The sequence below is a fragment of the Rhinichthys klamathensis genome, unplaced genomic scaffold, assembly GCF_029890125.1.
Source record: "Rhinichthys klamathensis goyatoka isolate OS25496 unplaced genomic scaffold, OSU_Roscu_1.1 h1tg000191l_1, whole genome shotgun sequence".
NCBI lineage: Eukaryota > Metazoa > Chordata > Actinopteri > Cypriniformes > Leuciscidae > Rhinichthys > Rhinichthys klamathensis.
This window is the reverse complement of record NW_026606717.1, coordinates 3,544,972-3,568,232: the sequence shown is the minus strand read 5'-3', so window position 1 is coordinate 3,568,232 and position 23,261 is coordinate 3,544,972. Positions and strand designations below refer to the sequence as shown.

The following is a 23,261-nucleotide window of genomic DNA, read 5'->3' as shown; positions in this document are numbered from 1 at the left end:
GATAGATAGATAGATAGATAGATAGATAGATAGATAGATAGATAGATAGATAGATAGATAGGTGTTGTCTCTGTATAACCCCATTTACGCCTCAGTTATTTATTTGTGTGTGCTCATGATTTATTTTGCTTAATTTATTCAAATTAATTGTGTAAGTGATTAATTCTTGCTCGCTTTACTGCTTTTATCTGTTTGGTAAGAATAAATCATTTTGTTTTTGTACAATGACAAATAATTAAAAATCTTAAGTTCCCTCATGCAACATTGTAAAAGCCATGACTTTACACCTATCCACGTATTATTAATCATTTAATAAAGTACATTTTTATTAATTTGCTGATACAGACATTTATATTGCAGCACATTTCAACCCATACAATAATTTACGGTCACTACAGTCATGAAATAAAACCTTTTTTTTTTTTGTTAGAGTCAACAAAAATACTCTCTGTAAGCAGCAAGATATATATTTTTTCAGTTTCTTTTTTTCCCAATGTCTTGTTGCAACAAGTATGTATATGATATTATGCTGTCATTGAAAACTTACCCAACATTAAATCACATCTAACAACCAGACAATTTCACCATCCCTTCAAAAAATCTCCTGACATTTTTCAGTATGGCTCGATACTCCAAAAAGTAAGAGACTTCATTAAAATGATGAATGTCTTCTAGGACAGCACATGCATCTATATTGCATGTTCATACTAAAACAAATCACACAAAGCATATATACTGTGGCCATACAGTGTTCAGCCTTCCAAATGTAAATTAACAGTCTGTGGTTAATGTAGCGGCTCATTGGCAGTGTCAGAATGATGGAGTGTACAGCTCTGGCCGATATGCACTCTGCTTTGATGAGTGTGTGATGTGGATGCAAGCCATGCTCACAGATGCCCTGCTGCTGCTGACAGATTGAGATGCAGCTGTAGTTTATGTTTGTTTTAAATATCAAACCAACCAGTGACACACCAATGTTTCATGGGACAAGGATCAGCTGTAAGTCTGCTAATCCGTATGGAAAGAGGCTTCTTTTGAGAATGAAGATCAAAATTTTCGGTGACATGCATGAGGCACAAAATGTATCTAAAATATTGTATTATTGTTCCATTTTAAAGAGAAATTTCAGGCTGTATTTGTTAATTATTCTTAACATAAAATATATTCTTTTATGTAGTTTCTTTATAAATATATAATAAAAATAAATGTAAAAAAGAATGGTGGTGATGCGTGTTAATTTCACTTGTTTATGGAACATCTAAACAATAAAAAACGAATTAAGGATTAAAAATGTATCACCTTAGAAGAGAAGGTGGTGATAATCACAATATTCTACATTAATTTATTTGATTTATAAAGTGTCATTACTCATTATTGCTCTCTTCTCTTTCCGTAGCTGCACTAGATAACATTTCGCTTCACAATTGCACTTAGTGTTGGAGGTTTCATACCTATATATGCGCAGCCTGGTGACCAATCTCCACTGATTTTACATTCCATCAGTCAGAGAAGAGTGTGAAGATTGAATAAGCAGAGCAATAGCACAGCTGTACATAACATATTGCAATCCACACAACATAATGAGAGACATTTCAGAGTTCAAAAGAGGACAAATTATTGGCGTGCATCTCGGTGGTTCATCTGTGACCAGGACAGCAAGTCTTTGTGGTGTATCGAGAGCTATGGTATCCGGGGTAATGTCGGCATACCACCACACGAGGACAAACCGCATCCAACAGAGTATCGACGCAAGAGGAAGCTGTCTGAAAGGGATGTCCAGGTACTATCTTGGATTGTATCCAAAAAACATAAAACCACAGCTGCCCAACTTACTTACTCTTCAGTTTCCACCAAAACTGTTCATCGGGAGCTCCATATTTATGGACGGGCTGCTATAGCCAAACTTTGGTCACTTGTGCCAATGCCAAATGTCGGTTTCATTGGTGCCAACAGTGCAAATCTTGGGCTGTGGACAATGTGAAACATGTTCTCTGATGAGTCCACCTTCACTGTCTTTCCCACATCCGTGGGAGTTACGGTGTGGAGAAGGCCTGAAGAGGCTTAACACCCGGACTGTCACTGCCGAGAGTGAAGCACGGGGGTGGATCAGGATCAGTGATGGTTTGGGCTGCAATATCATGGCATTCCCTACTGTGCTTGATGGGCGCGTCACTGCCAAGGACTACCGAACCATTCTGGTTCCGGACCATGTGCACCTAATGGCTCAAACGTTGTACCCTGAAAGAGGAGCTGAGTATCAGCATGATAATACGAAGATGAACATCTCCCATGGCCTGCACAGTCAACAGATCTAAATATTTTTGAGCAACTTTATTTTGGAGAAGCAAGTCAGAAAACATTTTCCTCCAGCAGCATCACATAGTGACCTGGGCACTGTTCTGGAAGAGGAATGGCTCAAAATCACTCTGGCCACTGTGAAGGACTTGTATCGTGTATCAAAAGGAGGCCCAACACCATACTAATAATAAATTATTGTAGTCTAAAACCAGGCATTTCAGTTTCATTGTCCAACCCGTGTGTGTGTGTGTGTGTGTGTGTGTGCATATATGTATATATACACTGCTCAAAAAAATAAAGGGAACACTTAAACAACACAATGTAACTCCAAGTCAATCACACTTCTGTGAAATCAAACTGTCCACTTAGGAAGCAACACTGATTGACAATCAGTTTCACATGCTGTTGAGCAAATGGAATAGACAGCAGGTCGAAATTATAGGCAATTAGCAAGACACCCCCAATAAAGGAGTGGTTCTGCAGGTGGTGACCCCACAGACCACTTCTCAGTTCCTATGCTTTCTGGCTGATGTTTTGGTCACTTTTGTATGCTAGTGGTGCTTTCACTCTAGTAGTAGCATGAGACGGAGTCTACAACCCACACAAGTGGCTCAGGTAGTGCAGCTCATCCAGGATGGCACATCAATGCGAGCTGTGGCATGAAGGTTTGCTGTGTCTGTCAGCGTAGTGTCCAGAGCATGGAGGCGCTACTAGGAGACAGGCCAGTACATCAGGAGATATGGTGGAGGCCGTAGGAGGGCAACAACCCAGCAGGACCGCTACCTCCGCCTTTGTGCAAGGAGGAGCAGGAGGAGCACTGCCAGAGCCCTGCAAAATGACCTCCAGCAGGCCACAAATGTGCATGTGTCTGCTCAAACGGTCAGAAACAGACTCCATGAGGGTGGTATGAAGGCCCGACGTCCACAGGTGGGGGTTGTGCTTACAGCCCAACACCGTGCAGGACGTTTGGCATTTGCCAGAGAACACCAAGATTGGCAAATTAGCCACTGGCACCCTGTGCTCTTCACAGATGAAAGCAGGTTCACTCTAAGCACGTGACAGACGTGTCAGAGTCTTGAGACGCCGTGGAGAACGTTCTGCTGCCTGCTTTTATCAGTGAAGAGCGCAGCTGCTTTTCAGCAATTTGCCAATCTTGGTGTTCTCTGGCAAATGCCAAACATCCTGCATGGTGTTGGGCTGTAAGCACAACCCCCACCTGTGGACGTCGGGTCTTCATACCACCCTCATGGAGTCTGTTTCTGACCGTTTGAGCAGACACATGCACATTTGTGGCCTGCTGGAGGTCATTTTGCAGGGCTCTGGCAGTGCTCCTCCTGCTCCTCCTTGCACAAAGGCTGAGGTAGCGGTCCTGCTGGGTTGTTGCCCTCCTACGGCCTCCACCATATCTCCTGATGTACTGGCCTGTCTCCTAGTAGCGCCTCCATGCTCTGGACACTACGCTGACAGACACAGCAAACCTTCATGCCACAGCTCGCATTGATGTGCCATCCTGGATGAGCTGCACTACCTGAGCCACTTGTGTGGGTTGTAGACTCCGTCTCATGCTACTACTAGAGTGAAAGCACCACCAGCATACAAAAGTGACCAAAACATCAGCCAGAAAGCATAGGAACTGAGAAGTGGTCTGTGGGGTCACCACCTGCAGAACCACTCCTTTATTGGGGGTGTCTTGCTAATTGCCTATAATTTCGACCTGCTGTCTATTCCATTTGCTCAACAGCATGTGAAACTGATTGTCAATCAGTGTTGCTTCCTAAGTGGACAGTTTGATTTCACAGAAGTGTGATTGACTTGGAGTTACATTGTGTTGTTTAAGTGTTCCCTTTATTTTTTTGAGCAGTGTATATATATATCTATATATATATATATATATAGCCACTGAAGAATCCTATGGCTGGAGCCTATCCCATCCCAGTACCCATACATACATATGAAACGTACTGTATATTTGTACTTAATAAAATAAAAAAAGACAAAGAATTAAAAAGACAGTGGTTTCTTTATTTGCAAATTAATCACAAAAATATTGGCTACCAACAATAAAAAATATTAACAACAGTAGGTTTGATTGTACAGTCCAGATGATTATTTCCTTACAGTTATTTTATTCTACCTATTGATACCCTACATTATGATACAGAAAGCACAATATTGGCAGTGTGAAAGTCATTGGGACCCTCTGCACGTCTGTGAATGTGTCGATGTATAAAAAAAATGATAACTAGTTCATTCATATTTTATAATTTCTCTCTGTTCCATTCACTCAAAAAACAAAAGAAACAGGTTCTGTACACTGCGACAGAATTTTTTTAAAAACATAATTTGTGCTTGGTGCAAAACATCCCATTTTTACCAGGAAACACGATATTGCATTATTAGATGTCAGTTGTGGGTTTGGGAGCAGAAATACAAAACGATATAGAGAAAATGACCTTTTACGTGTGTGTGATTATGAAGAATCCGAAAGCAGCATGTAAGGTGCATGATTCTGTACCGCAGACAGTTGTAAACTACTTATATTTCAACCAAGAAAAACTATCTGTAAAAGCTACCGGTAATACAAAAATGCTCTGTGGACCCAAAAGTCTTCCTGTGGACTGTTGCAAAACCTTTGTGGGAAGTGATATCCTGGCATTGTACGCTTTTCCACTCCTTGGTCAACAACACAAATATTGTGCTTCTCAAGCATCATACTTTGAGGTCAATGAAGAAAATGAAGGGTTGTACAGTTTTTTTTACAAATAAGATCTATATTATAGAAAATAAACGCTCTGAGATACTGTCACTTCTCCAACTGTAATATTGCCAGACCCCTTCCATCCTAAAGCAGGGAATATCAGGGGTGATTTCTCATCAAACATTGTACTTTTTTGGCGCCTTTTCATCATTAAAAATACTTGACCGAAGGATGCACTTGAATCGAAACGCCAACCGTCTATAGAGGCACACAGCTGTTAGAGGAGACTGATATATGCTGCGCAAAAGTGAGTCTGATGTAATTGTGCATGGAAGTACGGAAGAAAGTGCACAAAAACCTTTCAAAGACAAATGAAAAACAGAAGGGAGCAAAATTAAATCCAATTAATTTGATGTTACACATAAAATGAGATTTGGGTTCGTTCCATGACTTCTCATCTCGGCAGCAAGAGAAATGAAATCCATTAGCGCAGTGGTTTAATTCAGCTCCAGCGACTGGGTTAAGGGGCTTTGTGGAGCTTTCCATGGATCGCCATGCCTGCCACTGAAAAGGCATCGTGTCTATTATATAGCATCCTAATTCCTTGCTTACATTCATGGGTGTAATTCCTACGGTTCAGTAGCAGTCAACAGTTCCTACAGAACACAAGTCATATAAAATGGCCTTTTAAAATGGTCTCTTGGCAGAGGAAATACATTCCAGGACACATTCTGATGACAACCCTGAATGAAAAGTGATTAGATGTTGTGATATGCTAAAACAATCACATAAAAAAAAAAAACAACAACAGAAAAATGGGTAAAACATTCATTAAAAAAAAAAGATTAAAAAACACAGGTGATAAAAGATTACTCTCGGGCAGGTTTTATGAATCACTATTAAAACGGCAATCCCCTTACTTAATGCTCCGGTGAGATTTGTGATATAATGCTAAAATAACACAAGGGTCCAGTTCTCACAGGGACATTCATCATTCGAATTACGATTAAATAAATCCACCCCTCGAGGGCGATCAAAACACATCAGCTTGTATACTTGAGTGAATTTAACCGTAATTGGCTTGATAAAGTTGCATTAAGGCAGTTACTGCACATATAACGGGCCAACAACATACCCAAATTTTTTACAGTTTCATATTTACAGTCACATTGATTATGGATGTAGCTTATCTGTGTTTTAGTACCACAATTTATCACGCATTATTAAGCTGTCCTGTGGATTCGCAACTAATAGCCATAAATACATCATAATGAAATTTCACCTTTAAATGTCACATTTTAAGCCCGGAGGGTGCAGCTGTAACGAATGGGCTCAATATCCTATGAAATAAAAAAAAACGTTTAAAACAGAAGAATGAAACTACAAGGCGAACAGCCTTGTGTTGTGCAACACAACACATGAAATGAGTGTTAAAATAGGATTTAACCAAGAAAACAAAGAAAGTCTGACTTTAAGGTACCACCCTGGCACTTATTTATCTGTTGTGGACTTGTGTATGTCCTATAGCTCTGTCAAAAGAGATATGTGCCTCCTCTCCCATATTGCATGTCCATTTGTTCTGACACTACGTCTCCCTGGTACTTCAACACACCAGAGAAGTAGAAAGTCTTTTGGAAGCCTCCCGTTGTGATCCCATGTTCGAGCGAGATTTGTGGCAGGTGTACCCCAAGGCTATATCCTGGGCACATCACTGTTCTCCAAAACGGAACAGAGCCACTAGCGCATCCAAGCCCATCTTTCTTTAGCGCTCCGTCGTGTCCTCTAGAAGCTCAGTTCAATGAACTGAAGGTCCTCAAAGCCGCTGAAGAAGACTTGACCGACCGTGGCCGGCGGCTGACAGGGGTGGACAAGAGGGCGAGTCCCCTTAAGAGCAGAAGGAGGGGTGTCCGAGTCTGACCAGTGTGTCCCCACCCCCCTCCTCAGGTTACCTGCTGTGGAGTAGCTCCTCCCTCAGCCAGCTAGGCAACGGCTGGCCCATTTTGTACAGCAGCTTGGAGAGCTCAATGTTGTGCTCATGGTAATACTCTCTCAGGAAGGTCCGGGACTGTGGAGGAAGAGGATGGGGTCAGTTTCTCTGCCAACATGTAATGTACATGTCATGCTAAAGCTATGTGTGGGCTTTTTTATTGTGTCTAGCATGAAAGGTCAATAGACATACATACATATCTACATATGCATGCGTGTCCGTTATAATTTTTACATTTAGATTAGCTTTGCCATTATCTGACACTCAGTTAAAATGAATATTTAAAAACACTAATCATTTAATACTTTTTAAAAAAATGTCATCTTTGGCAAATGTCAAAATAAATATCCATTTAATACTTTAGTACATTATAATGTTGTGATGTCAAAATTCACTTATTTTTTAGTCAGTGTATTATTTTCAATTTATTTAGCCTAAACAGTTTAGAATTTCAATCTCAGCCATTTATCAGCAATCATATGGAAATCATTACAGGACTTTTATTTCGGACAGATTTTTTAATCACAAATCATTTACTGACCACATGAATACATATTAAATACATACTGATTGATTAATACAGCACACTATTTTATTTTAACTTTTGTCACTTATTGACAGGAACAATATAGAGTGGAGAGGAAATGATGGTGCAAATGTGAAACGAGCAGGAACTTATTTTTATTTATTCAAACATCATCATAATCTACTTTTAAAATGGCTTATACCCTCATGCTAAACAGCTAAATATGTTTGACTGGACATTAGACCAAACGCCTGAACCTTTAGCCACTGCTGTGTGTGTGTGTGTTAAATAACAGCTCAAATGAAAGCTCTTTTTTCTAGGAGTGCTGCTGCTGCGACTGCGTCTGCAAAGCCACCACACATCAGTCTGTTCTTTCACCCCTCATTAACTTTGATGTGTCTGCCAAGAAGCCTCAAGGTAACATCAAGGTCTTCGGCATTCGACTGAGCCTCTCTTTATCATACTCTGTTAAAAGATACTGACTGAATCTGGGCCCTTCTAGAAAATACACCAGTCTGAATGACCCTGAAGTAATGAGAAAGGTATTCAGTGGCTGCAAACAGTTACTGAAAGCTAAAAATATGTATCGAAACATCATTCAAAACTAATTTAATTTCTGTAATGTGACATATTCCTGTATAAAACGGAATATTCAACAGGAAATACTGTAGGGCAAGATTTTGATTATCTGGTTTTAACTGGATTGTAGATGTTAATCTATGATTTAATTGGTTATTATTCTTTATTTTAAAATCTGATATGACCATTTAGACAATTTAATTAATACTTTTATTCAGCAAGGACGCAAAAAATTAGTAAAAAGGGCATTTTTAAAGTAAAAAATTGAAACCTTTTATCCATCTAAGAATCCTGAAAAAAGGAAACACAGGTTCCATAAAATATTAAGCAGCACAACTGTTTACAACACTGATAATAATAAATGTTTCTTGAGCACCAAATCAGCATATTAGAATGATTTCTAAAGGATCATGTGACTGAAGACTGGAGTAATGATGCCGAAAATTAGGCTTTATCATCACAGGAAAAGTATTTCCATATTTCAAATATATTAAAATAGACATACGGTTATTTTAAATGGCAATAATATTTCACTATATTTCTGTTTTCATTGTAATTTTGATCAAATACATGCAGCCTTGGTGAACATAAGAGACTTCTTTCAAAAACAATTTTAAAGATCTTACCGACCCCGAACTTTTGTACAGTGGTATATTTTTAAAAATCATGTTTCATGCAGTTTTTGCTATTGAGATATTAAACAAATAAAGAGATTAGGGTAAAATATGCCAAAACATGTTTGTCACCTGTATGAACAAGCTTCTTTCTTGTTGCAATGTCAATCAAACCGAAAAAGACTGGATTTGTTTAAAAACCAAACCAGGAATATGAACTAGAATCATAATCTCACATCAATGTCCATGTCAGGATATCTTCTGCCCTTACTCTTCCCCAGGCATTTGGTCTTCCCTCCATCTAGCAGCTGACACCAGAAGCCCTTCTTCGGGTCGAACCTGCAGCAAGAAAGAAGGCACAAAATGGAGGACGGACCGGCAGCTAAAAACAGCAATGTTTCAACATCAGCCTAATCAGAAGGGAACATAACAGACAGATGGAGCACAGCAAGGCCTCCTCCAGAGAGGCTGCCACAGGACAAACCATCTTTATTGTCCAGTGGGAGATGTGGCTGGCAGATGTTACTGCTTATGAGATTATGTGATACAGCATCAGAGGACAGAGACACAGATCGAGAGAGAAGTGGTAGGGGTTGAGTGGAAATAAAGAGTGTACATGAGGTGGTAGAGAAGGCTGGGAATTAACAAGCACTCTTGTGATCCTGTCAGACTAATGGGATCCATCAAGATGAGGAGACTACTGTGAAACACTTCAAAGCAGCTCCAAACAAAACACTTCAGGTGCTCAATAATGTGCAGCATATTAATGACTCTTAATTGTCAATCACAAAAGAAATGAGACACTTGGAGGTTTTGAGGACATGCTTCTTACGCAAGGATCTTGTGGTAGTTGAGCGTGTTTGTCAGGCCTAGAAACTTCTGGATTTTGTCCATCACTGAAGCTGGTTCTGTCCTCAGCATCTGTCCATCCAGGACCAGGATCTGAGAAGAAAGAAACAGGTTCATGTAAATCATAGAAATATTCTAAAAAGCACCACGTACTGATGGACATACATGCACTTAGCAAAATACCTGACTGGGGTGATAGTGTGTGAGCCAACGCTGAAGGTGTGTGGCGTAAAGACCGGGCAACAGACATCGGCTCTGCAGGACCCTCAGTTTGATGGGCGCGTCCCGGCCAGCAGTGATGACATCATGGAATGTGTATTTCTGAGCCACAGGATCATCATGGGCCCTCTGGTGCTGCAAAACAGCAATGAATATACAAATTCATAATACAAATATAGTGCTGTGGAAAAGTAAGTACACCCCATGAACGTAAAATCGAATTTATAACTTAAGACCTTTTTTTAAGACCTGCACAAATAAAATGCATATCATATGTCCATATAGAACAAACCCCAAAAATCTCACAATAAATCATGCATCTCAGAATGATACTGGATTTTGCTTATCAGATTATTGTGCCAATACTAGCTAAATCTATATACTGAATGTGTTAATATTATGTTCTTAGTCTTTTTCTCCTGTTACGGGCAGGAGAAAGATAAGAAGAGTTTATGTTGAGTTAAATGCCTGATTCAACTTATTGTGTAAAAAGATTTTATGTAATAAAGCGGGACTTTTAATTATAAACAAGCTGGAAATTCAACTTTACTTTTATCTCGAAATGTCTATGTTTTACTACTTCCAGCTGCTCATTCAAAAAGTTGAGGGAGATGATATGCACTCTTAAAGGGTACCTATTATGCAAAATTCACTTTTACATGGCGTTTGAACATAAATGTGTGTTGGCAGTGTGTGTACACAACCACCCTATAATGATACAATTCCACCCAGTGCTTTATGTTCAAATCCCCATAAATCATAAGCACCGTCTCAGAACAAGCCGTTCTCAGATTCGGGGCAATGTGACGTACTTTTGCACAAGCCCCGCCCACGACTGTTGATGGACACGCGGTCCGCTACAACAGGCTTGTACTAATAGTGGATAAAAGCAAGATGAAAAATAAGTTATAACTGTAATTAAACTAGACTATACCTGTTCCATTTCCATACAGCATATATTCTCTGACTCTCATTATTGTCCGACTCCGGGTCGAAATGAACACCGCTACTGAGAGTTTCTGTTTTGATATTATCAGATGAGATTGTCCTGCCACTGAGCGCGAGCTTGTGAAGCTCCGCCCTCTGTGCCGGCAGCAGCAGCTCATTTGCATTTAAAGGGATACACACTAAAACGATGCGTTTTTCTGAGCCCCAAAAAGGGACAATTTAAACATGCTGTAAAAAATGATCTGTTGGGTATTATACACACTCTGGGGACATCAGAGACTTATTTTACATCTTGTGAATAGGGGCCCTTTAAGTACTAACCATCTACACATTACAAAATAAAAACCATAAAATAATCATTGTCATAACCCATCAACAATAGATCATATAAAATACATAAATGTACGATATTCATTGCTTTTTGAAGGACCCTGTATTTTTCCTGTATTAGGATTTTACCAGTGTTAATAGATAAAAGGCAGTGCAATTTAACAAATGACACTTAATGTAATGTAAATTTTGTAATGATTTCTAGCTAGAGATTGCCATCATAACGGCAACTAAGAATAACAAATCATAATGTGAAGCATCAGTAAAATAGTTGAAGCTGAAGTGGACATTTCAACATGACAATGAATCAAAGCATGCAATCAAATCTGCTGCAAAAACAGCTTACCGTGTCTAACATTACAGGTGGACTTCTGGGAAAAAATTAATAAGCTACACGTGTAAAATAGGGGCTCTGTAGGACCCAGCAGAATGATGCCATTTACAATCGTCTCTGAATTACATATTTTTCCATTTTCTGCAGATCTAATCTACTGTCCAGAGCAGGCCTCATGGCCTTGGCTAACCCTGGATGACACATGAGCAGTTAGATACAGACCTGATACCAGGAATAGGCTCTGTCAGCTGGGTTGATAAGAATGGTGATGATTTTGGCTTTGGGCAGAAGAGCAGCTGCTCGCCGGGCCGCAACCTCAGAGTCGAAGTAGTTGGCACTTTTCTCGAAGTAGAAATCTGAGCTAGTGTTGGAGGGTAGAGGGAAATACTCCATGTACCTATCATTAAAAACAAACAATTAACATTTCATCTCATCCTTCCCTCGGGGCATTTTGACTTGAAACTCTTTTTTTTTTCTTTTTTTAAAGTGAAGTGTTCATCGGAAGGGGTTCAAGACCTTGAACCACGAACACACACACATTTGACTGGATTAAATAAACTAACAAATCCTTCCTTCAGGGTCAATTTGATCCCCTTAGGAATGAATGGAATGCGAGTAATGCTTCAGTACACATAGAAAAACCTAAAAATTGCTCAAAATTAAAACAAACAACAAAAAAAGCTAAAACTTTACCAAAAATGATTTTAGAATGTCTACATGTGTATCTGAATGCATGAAGAGATAAACTCAAGAACTGATTTAGGACCCAGCGGAACAGCTCATTTGCTCCATATAGAGCTATAAGGCCATCTAGTGGCAAGAATCATGAAAAATATTTTTTTTTTCCACAAGAGGTCGGCAGAGACACCCAAATAAAGCCGATGTGAGATATTTTGAGCTGGTTATTGCATGTACTGGAGTTATTTTGAGAGTTGAAATAATGTGATGAATGTGCTTAAATCATATTATTTAAAGATAAAATCTAGTAATTTAAAAGGTACATAAAATAAAAAATCCCCCAAAAAATGTAAAAAATAAAAAATGTAAAAAAATGTATTAAAAATGCATTAAAAATGTAAAAAAAAAAAATTTGACCCATGAGGGAAGGATTTGTTACAGAATGCAAGGAGAGGATTTAGTAAACACTTCTGAAGGAAACCAGATGGGAGAGACATGTCAGCACCTGTAAAAAAACATGTTTAATTATTGCGGCACCATTGTTTTTCTCTGTTTGGTGAAATGAATCTCCCTCTTTATAATCAGCATTGTTTTCGTCTCTTGTTTTTGGGATCAAACCACCACATGAACCATCAACTATCATCCTTTTTCCACAAACTGATTAAAGAGAAAAAGAAAGGCAGGAAGAGAGAGAGAGAGGCACTAGATGTACATCAGACACCTGCTTTCTATTAGTTACATTTCAGACTACTGAAAGGAAAAGAAAAAGCTGGTAGTCAAGGCAGTGCTGTGTTTTGAAATGACCCATAACACTTTCCTCTCACGGGAACATTAGCCTTCATGTCTCCTAATACTCTTAACTTCAAAGCATGCCAGACCTTCACAATCGATATACTTCACAGCAGTTTACAAGAGCTATTTACTATAAAGAACCCATGAAAACATGTGGGGGTTTTTTGCCTGTGTTGACGTACTCCCTATAGAAACAAGAAGTTAGGGTGCAGCAAAAATGAGTCGGTTTAGGGGGAGGGGACCTTCTCATTCTAGAAAGCACTTGACTGGACACAGTTGTGGATACGCCCATGAGTGCAATGTGATTAATTATTTAAAATGAATCATTTATGTCAAACATGTCAAGGCATGTTCACACCAACAATGGTGGAAAAGCTGGAAAAAAAAATATTCTGAAAGCAGTTCCATCGATATCGTTCCTCGGGCCCTGTTTACACCTAGCATTAAGATGTGTTTTGGTCGATCACAAGTGGACGAGGTACTTCCAGGGGTAGTTGAAAACGCATTCGACCAGATTGCTTTTGTGTAAACGCTCATGTGGTCGAACAGCCACAAAAGACTGTGTTCTCGCCGCCTGTAAACATTATGGGAAGCGTGCTAGCCAGACGAGGTTTAAACTTTGTCGGCTGGAGACCCGAGTTTGGTTTGAAAAACATACCAAGAACAATGTTCTCTCAGACCATTGCTGTTTTCTAACACACTCACAGCATTCGTCATGTCTTGCGACTGTCAGAGCAGAAATGAAAGCTGCTGCTCTCCGTCTATCGTTTCCGGTCGCATCATATTTAAAGGGATAGTTCAATTTGAAATTAATTGAAATTAATTAGGGCATCCAAGATGTAGGTGTCTTTGTTTCCGCAGTAGTTTCGATTTTGATATTTTTAGGTCAAACCGTTATTGTCTGTCAGTCATATAATGCAGGTCTATGGTCACCACCGCACAGAGAAGTCCAAATTAAACATGATTTAATGACTCGTAAATGTAAGTACACATTGATGGCCTAAGACATGAAACGAGCGGTTTGTGCCACAGGCACGTCCAAGTGATCTGAGGGCGCGGGCGCTTCGGTCTGCGTCTGCGCAAGCGCCGGAAAGTGATCTCTCTGAAAAAATTCAACGTTGTCTGTTGATATATCGAAATCGTCTTCCATTGCGATTTTCTTTATATCTAAATATGTTTAGATCTTCACAGTGAAAGGTAACACTTCCGAAATCTCTGTATAAACAATGAGTGACATACACACGCGTGAGATCACTTCCGGCGCTTTTCGGCGCTTGCGCAGACCGAAGCGCCCGCGCCCTCAGATCACTTGGACGTGGCTGTGTTTACAAGAGGTAAAAACGATCTAAATACTGTTCGTTTTCTCACACAAACCGCTCGTTTCGTGCCTTAGGCCATCAATGTGTACTTACATTTACGAGTCATTAAATCATGTTTAATTTGGACTCTGTGCGGTGGTGACCATAGACCTGCATTATATGACTGACAGACAAGAACGGTTTGACCTAAAAATATCAAAATTGAAACTACTGCGGAAACAAAGACACCTACATCTTGGATGCCCTAATTAATTTCAATTAATTTCAAATTGAACTATCCCTTTAAATATGATGCGACCGGAAACGATAGACGGAGAGCAGCAGCTTTCATTTCTGCTCTGACAGTCGCAAGACATGACGAATGCTGTGAGTGTGTTAGAAAACAGCAATGGTCTGAGAGAACACTAGCATATTGACACCTTCATACTTAACAACAGATATGGACTAAAAGACACAAAACTCAATTTTTCATTTTATTTCATGGAGCCTTTAAATCATGCATGATCCTGAAGAGACTGCAGCCAACAAAGTTAAAAGTATGGCGGGAAGATTTATGTTCAAAATATCACCACATACCAGTCAATGCCTTTGTGGTAGTTTCGGCCGTTGAAGAACTGGATTTCTTCAAAGGTCTCCTTGCTGGGGTAGTTACTGGTCAAATCGGAATGCATGCCCAGAAACAGATAGAGAGCAGTAGTTCCTGAACAAACAAGACAGCAGTGAGTGAACAGGTCTACTGTCACATGATCAGGTTTTACACACACTCATTAAAGCAAAACATTCTCACATTCATATCAATTTTTTATATAATGTTTCACTCAAATTGTCAGATTGATTATATTTGTAACAATTGTTTTTTTTTTTTTTAATAAAAAATGTCTTTACTTGTTGTATCAGACTTTTGGACCTCACTGTGTCTCATTCTGTTATTGAGCTATCGGTGTAATTACATGTTCATATGTAGTATAAACCCAGAGTTAAATTGGGCAAAAGGCAGGAAATGTCTTGTGTAAGATGTGATAATGAAGGTTCACTGAAATTATGCTGTTTACTAAATAGACAAGTCTGAGAAGTAATAACAGTACAAAAAATAATAATAACTGACCAAATAAAATAAAGTCACTCTAAGGCCCAACCCCCTAATCTAAATTGTATTGAGAGGATTAACACAGCCATTTTACTACCCACTCTAAGAGTGGGCTATTGCTCCCTGAAGACATCTTTAGAAGTTTAATTAGTCAACGCTGTAAAACTCAAATTCACATTTACTGAGGAGCAGCCAGGGTTGCAGTAGAAAAGCCTGCACTCTCCCAACCCAGTGCACACTTAAATCAAGGCCATTGTCCTTTATATATATATATATATAAATAAAGCATACCTATTACATGTCAACCACAGCCCTAATCCACCCCCCATAATTGAGTAATACATTTAGAACACATTGAAAAATCTCAAAATTATTTTTCAGTACATCATTACAAAGTTGTAGCCATTAACAAATGAAATGAGATAAAAAAATAAAAACCCATATAATGGTTAATTGGTTAAACATAATGGTTGTTTGTTTATTGAAAAGATAATTTATAACCTAATATTCTTTATATAACCTATATCTATATTATTTGATCATATCAAATATTGATAATCTTAAAATGGCCAAATATTGAATCACAATCACTGCTAACCAAAACAATAGTCATTAAAAAGAAAGTTTTACCATAACAAATATTAGGGATGTCCCGAGGCGATCTCAAGGATCAGTATCGGCCGATTAAGCATTGTTTTAACTGATCGGTATCATCAGCTGTCATGCAGGTGTCGTGCGGTAGGTGGCGGTATGCACCGTCATTAAACTTTTACTCCAGAGTGCAGTCTCTGGAACCAATCTCACTGCTTTATAATACAGCAAATCTTATTGGATTTGGCCGCATTGCAGAAATATTGAGTTCTAACTCTAGAATCGTATCTTATTGTCTGTTTAGTATCCATGGTAATTTTAGTTTGGATCTATTGGCTAATGTTTTATTGTTTACAAAAGAACGCTTGGTGACGGCACCTCCGGGTTCTTCAGGCTGAATTGAGCTGTTTTATACAGTCATGGCCTAATAGTAAGAGAGTCAGACTGGTAACCGAAAGTTTGCAGGTTCGATTCTCAATAACGGCACCTATCCCCCAATCGCTCCCCGGGCGCCACAGCAAAATGGCTGTGTGTGTGCACGGTTTACAGTATGTGTGTGTGTTCACTACTCACTACTTCTAATATGTGTGGACTAACTTGTATGGGTTATACAGAGGACAAATTTTAAGTATGGGTTACCATACTTGACTTTCACATGTCACTTTCACTTCACTATGCAAGCGCTTCATTCATTTGGCTTAATATTCCCAACAGGATCGGTGGATCAGAACAAACGATAATTCACTGTATTTCAGCAAGACATCGGACAAACACGAACATAAGCGGCTGATTTTACATTTTAAAGCACAATTGTTTTGTTTTTTAACAAAATTATTTGTTGTCCAATGCTTCACTTTCATTACCTAGTGCTAATAAAATGTTTTCATGGCAAAGTCATGTTTTCTTTTTTTCCTCATAATAAAATTATTTGGGCCTATATATGGGTTAACATGTATATCTGTAACATCAGGTAATAAAAATACAATTATGTATGTATCCACCCCCTCATTGTGTGTGCAGTGCGCATGTTATTAATATCTGCTTATTTATGGGATGAAATGATCAGCACTCATTGTATAGTCATATAGACGCATAACTAGCAAATAAATAAATAAAAAAATCACTAAGAAGGCGAGTAAAATAGACCTTTACTGTGATTAATACTACAATATTTATCAAGTGATAACTATCAAGTGATGACTATAATGAACTACTAAAAAAAGCTAAAAGGGGTATTCAGTATATACCGGGTAGTTCTATTTTACAGTGATTCCTGTGGATTATAGAGAAATGTAGCCTACACTGGTTCTTTTTAAAAGAGCCACAAAACCAGTTATTTAATTTGTGCATAAAACTATATAAAAAAGAAAAAAATAATAATATTACCCAGCAGAGAAGTGATATGAACATTTATTGCTTGCAGGGATAGTTTACCCCAAAATTAAAAAATCATCAATTAGCCTCACTATACTCACCTAGCCTGGTTCTACCAGACTCTCGCACATTTCATTTGTACAGAGTCTGGCACCGCTCCATTGACAATCGTTCCTTGTAGGTGGGTACTCTATTAAAGTCTAAAACTATTGGATCTGCCCAGAGTCACTCTGGATCTGCCACCAATCGCTAACGTTTGCTCGTGATGTATGTCGAACCCCGTGGGGAGGAGGGCCACAACATCATGGCCAAAACAAAACTAAGCAAAGATTGTTCTTGCTCCGGCTTTAACTTCTTGATATTCGGCAGCGTTGCTACAACGGACAGAATGCCTTTGCTCGCATGTTTCTCCGCTGCCATTAGTGAACTACAACTCAAAATAACGCACGACGTCATCGTTCTCAGCCACTCCCTCTGTTCGCTGATTGGCCCTACAAAAAATTGATCGGAGAAAACCAAAGTGTACAGCAGAATCCCAGACCTAGTACTGAAGGAAAATGAAATTGAGCGGAAGTGCGTAGGAGGGCGCAGCCAGGCTAATACTCACCCTCATGTCAAGACTTTCGTTTATCTTCAAAACACAAATGAAGATATTTTTTATGAAATCTGAGAACTTTCTGTCCCTCCATTGACAGCTACGCAACTACCACTTTAACGCTTCAAAAAGTTCACAAAGAGATCGTAAAACTAATCCATATGAATTGAGCGGTTTAGTCCAAACTTTCTGATCTCAAGATCCAGAGTTTGTGCTTATCTACTGATTCTGACAAAAATATGAATCCGATGCACTCCAATGACAGTGAATTTCATGCAGACCTGCTCACTAATAGTGGCAATGATTTATCTGCTTTATCTGCCAGATAAATTATTAAATGCAATAGCTGAATCTCAAACAGTGGATCACTTATATCAGCAACACATCTCATCATATCAAAGCATTAAGGCATTATATAACTTTGTGTAAAGCTGCTTTGAAACAATGTTTATTGTGAAAAGCGCTATACAAATAAACTTGACTTCACTTGATATACAGTTAGGTCTATATTGTAGCCACGAATTAAGAATTTGTTCCCCATTTTTTTAAAATAAAAAATCCTCCCCATCCCCCCAGCACATCACACCCTGCCTGTATGTATATATATACACATGTACACTGGATTGATTTTAATAAGAGAACATATCTGGCCAACACAGCTAGATGGTGCAAGTGCGCACACACGTGTGGATGTGTAGCGAGCAGAAAACACTCACCAGTCTTCTGAGGTCCGATGATAAGCAGCTTGGGGAAACGGTCACAGGTCTTCTCCTTAGACCAGATGTCTTTATGTCTTTTGTCCTCACAGGGGTCCTGTAACGGTAGGAAATAAGCTGAAGTGAAATAGTACCCATACATCACTGAAATGAGCACCTTCACAATAAAAAAACACTCCTGTGAGTCTACCGCAGTGCTTCAATAACCAGCGGGAAATTATTAAGAAACTGGAGAAATTGTTCTCGTTCCAACCAGCATGAATATGAAAAACTTGGGAGTTTTACCAAATTACTCAGGGCAAGTAAAAAAATTAAGTCAGATTGGTAGGATGTCCAAAAGTTCAGGACATGCTCAGGAAATATAGGAATTAGGAAGCAGCCTGAGCGCTTTGACTCGGATTTAACGTCAGCCGGAAAAGTGCATTATGGAGGGAAGGGCTGTTATCCAGCCAAATTAAAACAAACTAGTCAAGCATGTCAAATATCTTACAACACATCAGCAGAGTCCAATAACAAGCAGATTTTATATTAATCCAGACTTAGCCTTTAAACTCGCCACAACAACATCCCAGAGGTGGCCGTTTTATGGGATTCACCAGATACAAATCAGAGGCACCTACCAACCCCTGTCCAGAGCTTTGAAGCATCTCAAGAGAAAGACGTCCTGCAGCAGACATTTTGAGCCCTTCATCAATCACAGCCGAAGATGCAGGAAACGGTGGTAATGAATTAATAGTTTTAACCCTTGCCTCTAAATTAAAATCTGGCACGAATGCAAGATGGTTAAAACGGTGGACCGAGACTTAAAAACCACTAGCAATCCAACACTTGTTCGTCCTAATGAGGAGATTAACGGCTAGCGCCCCGCACTAATGACCGAAGAGTCTTGCTTGAGTCCACGCCAGTGCTAAAAGCAACATTACTTTACACATTTGTGAATTTATTACTAATGTACTCATGGGATCACAGTTTATGATAACAGTAAACATGAGCTCTGTTCCAAATCCTACCTTGACAGCACTTCAAGCCATTGTAGGCACGATGCGAAGGCTGTCCCAAAATCCGAAATGCACTGGGACTTGTTCAATAAGAAACTGGTGGACACACTAGATGGTGGACTGTGAATGGAACGCGATTGATAAATATACACTACTAGTGTTGCACGATATAGCGGTACTAGAAAGTCATCGCAATACCCTGCTATTAAAACGGTACGATACCACAATTTATTAGACATGCTGGTCATGTGAGTTAAGTTTTTTTAAAATAAGTTATAAAACAATACATTTTAAGTTCTGTCATATTATTCAATTACTTTTACATTTTTATTTGCTGTGGTATCGATTCAGTATCCGTATCGAGGTATTTTAGTTAGGTATCGTATCGAATAATTTTGGTATCGGACAACACTATGCACTACCATTGAAACGTTTAAAAAAAAAAAGAAATTACTACTTTTATTCATAATATTTTGAAATACTATATTTTTTTAATTATATTTATGATCAAATAAATGCAGCCTTGGTGTACATAGGAGACTTCTCAAAAAACATAAAAAAAATGGTACAGACCCAAAACTTTTGGACGGTAGTGTACCAATTCATTCAATATATTATTATTTTTTACTTTTACTCACTATGTGTATGCAGAGTATTTTTAGGCTTATTATGAGTATTGTGTTGTTAGCTTAATAATAAGCTTAATAGCTCTTGGAATCAATTTCAATCAATCAATCCGTTTACACCACACTAACACTAACTATAAAGATAACTGTATTAGCGTCCACACCAGCGGACGATATTGTTCTGTTTATTGTAAGCGGGTGATTACAGCAGGATGGATTCTGATTGGCTGTCATTGTTTTTATCGTTCATCAGCTGGATAAAATCGTTCTGAAAGTGATTCCAACGATATCGTTTCTCAATGCCGTTATCGTTATAGCTGTGTGGTGTGAACCCTACTATTCTTTAATATTGAGAACGATTTTAAGAACTATATCTTGTAGTCCTTGGTGTGAACAGGCGTTAAGGAGAGTCTCATGTTCAAACCAAAACAGGTCACCAGCCACAGGCAAAATTACCTGTAGTGAAAGATGATAATTTCCCACCCTAGTTACTACCTTAGAACATAGCTGCCCATGTAGGACGTACACATAAAAGCAGCTCGCTGGTTTTTGGACCAGAGCCATGGGGGCATGTTGTATTAAGTCTAAAATAAAAAACTAAACTCTTTCCAAGTTGTCTCTTTCCTCTGCATGTAATAGCAGCTAGCAGATTTCTTGGGAAAACAACTGCAGAAGAAAGAAGATTATTCAGAGCAGGGCAAGCTGTGGAACGCTGGAGAGCCGACAGAAAAGATGGGACCTCAACCTTGACAGGAAACGAGAGAGATCAAAAGAGGGATTTAAAGCTTTCAGGCACCCACTTTCTCATTCTCTAAGGGTGAAACAAAACAACAGAGTTAGAAAGAGTGAGACGAGAAATAAAGAAGCTGGATAAATTGAAATGGGGAGAGCGAGTGGAGGGGGGGAGATACAAAGAGACAGACAGATCTTCTGCATTGCCTCCAACTTTCAACTGAATTATAGGAACCAATTTCAAAAATAGCGTTCTCTGATTTCCTGGCAGGCTACACGGAAAACCATTTTCACTCTTTGTACATCAGAGTAAATGTGCAGACAGCCATTCGAAACCTTTCGCCACATATTACGGCAAAAGTAGTCAACACTCTCAACCTCCGCTGATCCACTCCCACTAAATAAAGTTGTATTTGTTTCCCATTATGATCCCAGGACAGAACAGACCCCCAACAGAGCTCCTTTGTTACCTGCCAGATGGGGTCCCTCTCTTCAGGGAAGATTTGGAAATATCTCTGTGCCAGCTGTACAGGTGGGAGGGTCTGCAGTTTCAGGTTGGTCCACATCTGTATGAACTTCACCAAGTTCTTAAAAGTGTACAGGCCAAGACGGTCATTCCCGTAGTTGGACAGGTGGGTCATGAAGATGCTGATCTGGTTCAAAATAAAGCGTAAGAAGTCATGAAGGCCCAATCCACAGATTAACGTCCCATCCTATGAACAGTTGACTTCAAAACTACTCTTAATTCAATGGATCTTTTATAGCCTCTTAGTGTGCTTCTTTTTAAGGACGATGTTTAAGATTCTCCCATTGAACATCTGATGTGAGGGTGAAAATTACATTGGGACTGACCCCCAAAGGTAGTTAAAATATTGGGGGAGGGTCTTGTGCTCACCAATGCTGCATTTATTTGAAAAAAAAAGAAATACAGTAAAAACAGTAATATTGTGAAATATTATAATTTTCTATTTACAAATTTATGTCAAAGCTGAATTTTCAGCATCATTATTCCAGCCTTTAGTGTCACGTGATACTTCAGAAATCATTCAAATATGCTGATTTGATGCTCAAGAAACGTTTCTTCTCATTATCGATGTTGAAAACAGTTATGCTGCTTAATATTTTTAATGGAGACCATGTTTTTTCCCATGTTTTTCAGTATTCTTTGATGAATTAATGGTTTAAAAAAAAAACGCCATTATTTAAAATAGAAATCTTTTGTAACATTATAAATGTCTTTACTATCACTTTTGATCCATTTATTGCATCAATGCTGATTAAAAGTATTGATTTCCTTGGGTTGTGAGACATTTTGAGATCTATAGTACATTGTGAGTGCTATATAATTCAATTGATCTTTCATTGAAAGCATCAATAAATAAAATAATTAAAAAAAAAGTATTTTTGTTTAATAATGAATATGCTACTCACAATCCTCAATAGAAATAAGGCATACTGTGCATATGCAAATGAGATCTGAGAGCTACAGTGTGCAGGAAAGATTTTCAGTGAATAATGACTTTTTAAAACATTTTCTTATCAACCCCAACAGACCATGCCCCAAAAGTCATTGTGTGATTCACACACTGGTTTAGAAATGATAAAGAATACAAGTGTCAATACTCACTGGGTTGAGGAGGACAGTGAGGAAAAGCTCTCCTCCATTTATGAGTTTGTCCAGCTCTTTAGAGCCTCCAGGATACTCATTGTAGAAGATGGTGTGAGTAAAGAGACCACAGGTCTGCCTGGGTAACACCTAAAAAACAGATTTTTCTTTCAGTATGTAATCTCTTAATTTAAAATAATCCATTTTCAATTGTATTTACAAAAAAAGCCATATATATATATATACACATCTGATATCAAATTAAATTTCCATATAAATGTTTACAATTTCTTTTTATCATATATTCTACACATATTTTACGCTTTTATAAAAGCTATAAGGCACATAAATTAGCCTATTACAAATTTGGTAACACTTTATTTGAAGGGGTGTGCATAAGACTAACATGACACCTTCATAATCATGACATGACACATGTTATGAATATGAAGGAAGTTGTATGCATGTTTGTGACAATTGTCATTAAGTGTCATTCGCTCAGTTATGACATTTTTAATGCAAATATGACATTGTTTGAAATGTCTTTGTTATGACACCTTGACATAAACAAATACATCATAACCTGTCAGTGTCGTTGTCATGACAACTTGACATTACTAAGACAACACAACCTGTCATAAACATGACCTAGCAGATTAATTATCAAACTTAAGAAACCACTTAGCTTTATTGGTTAACATTACATTAATCTGTCAGGTAGTTGGTGTTGACATTGGCTGTCATGAAGCCATTATAACTTTTTAA

At 38.5% G+C, this 23,261-nt stretch overlaps 1 protein-coding gene across 1 annotated transcript in view; it reads right to left on the bottom strand.

Annotated features, from left to right (window-relative positions):
- Positions 1-6,820: 6,820 nt before the first annotated feature.
- ndst1b (N-deacetylase/N-sulfotransferase (heparan glucosaminyl) 1b) overlaps positions 6,821-23,261 on the bottom strand; it is an 81,490-nt gene continuing 65,049 nt past the window's right edge. The window contains exons 7-15 of the mRNA XM_056262120.1: positions 22,518-22,646; positions 21,361-21,543; positions 18,535-18,631; positions 14,748-14,871; positions 11,605-11,779; positions 9,735-9,905; positions 9,535-9,644; positions 8,939-9,041; positions 6,821-7,061 (exon numbers count right to left, since the gene is read on the bottom strand). Coding sequence (XP_056118095.1) covers positions 6,942-7,061; positions 8,939-9,041; positions 9,535-9,644; positions 9,735-9,905; positions 11,605-11,779; positions 14,748-14,871; positions 18,535-18,631; positions 21,361-21,543; positions 22,518-22,646 — 1,212 coding nt within the window. The 3' untranslated portion in view covers positions 6,821-6,941. The remainder of the gene's footprint in view (positions 7,062-8,938; positions 9,042-9,534; positions 9,645-9,734; positions 9,906-11,604; positions 11,780-14,747; positions 14,872-18,534; positions 18,632-21,360; positions 21,544-22,517; positions 22,647-23,261) is intronic.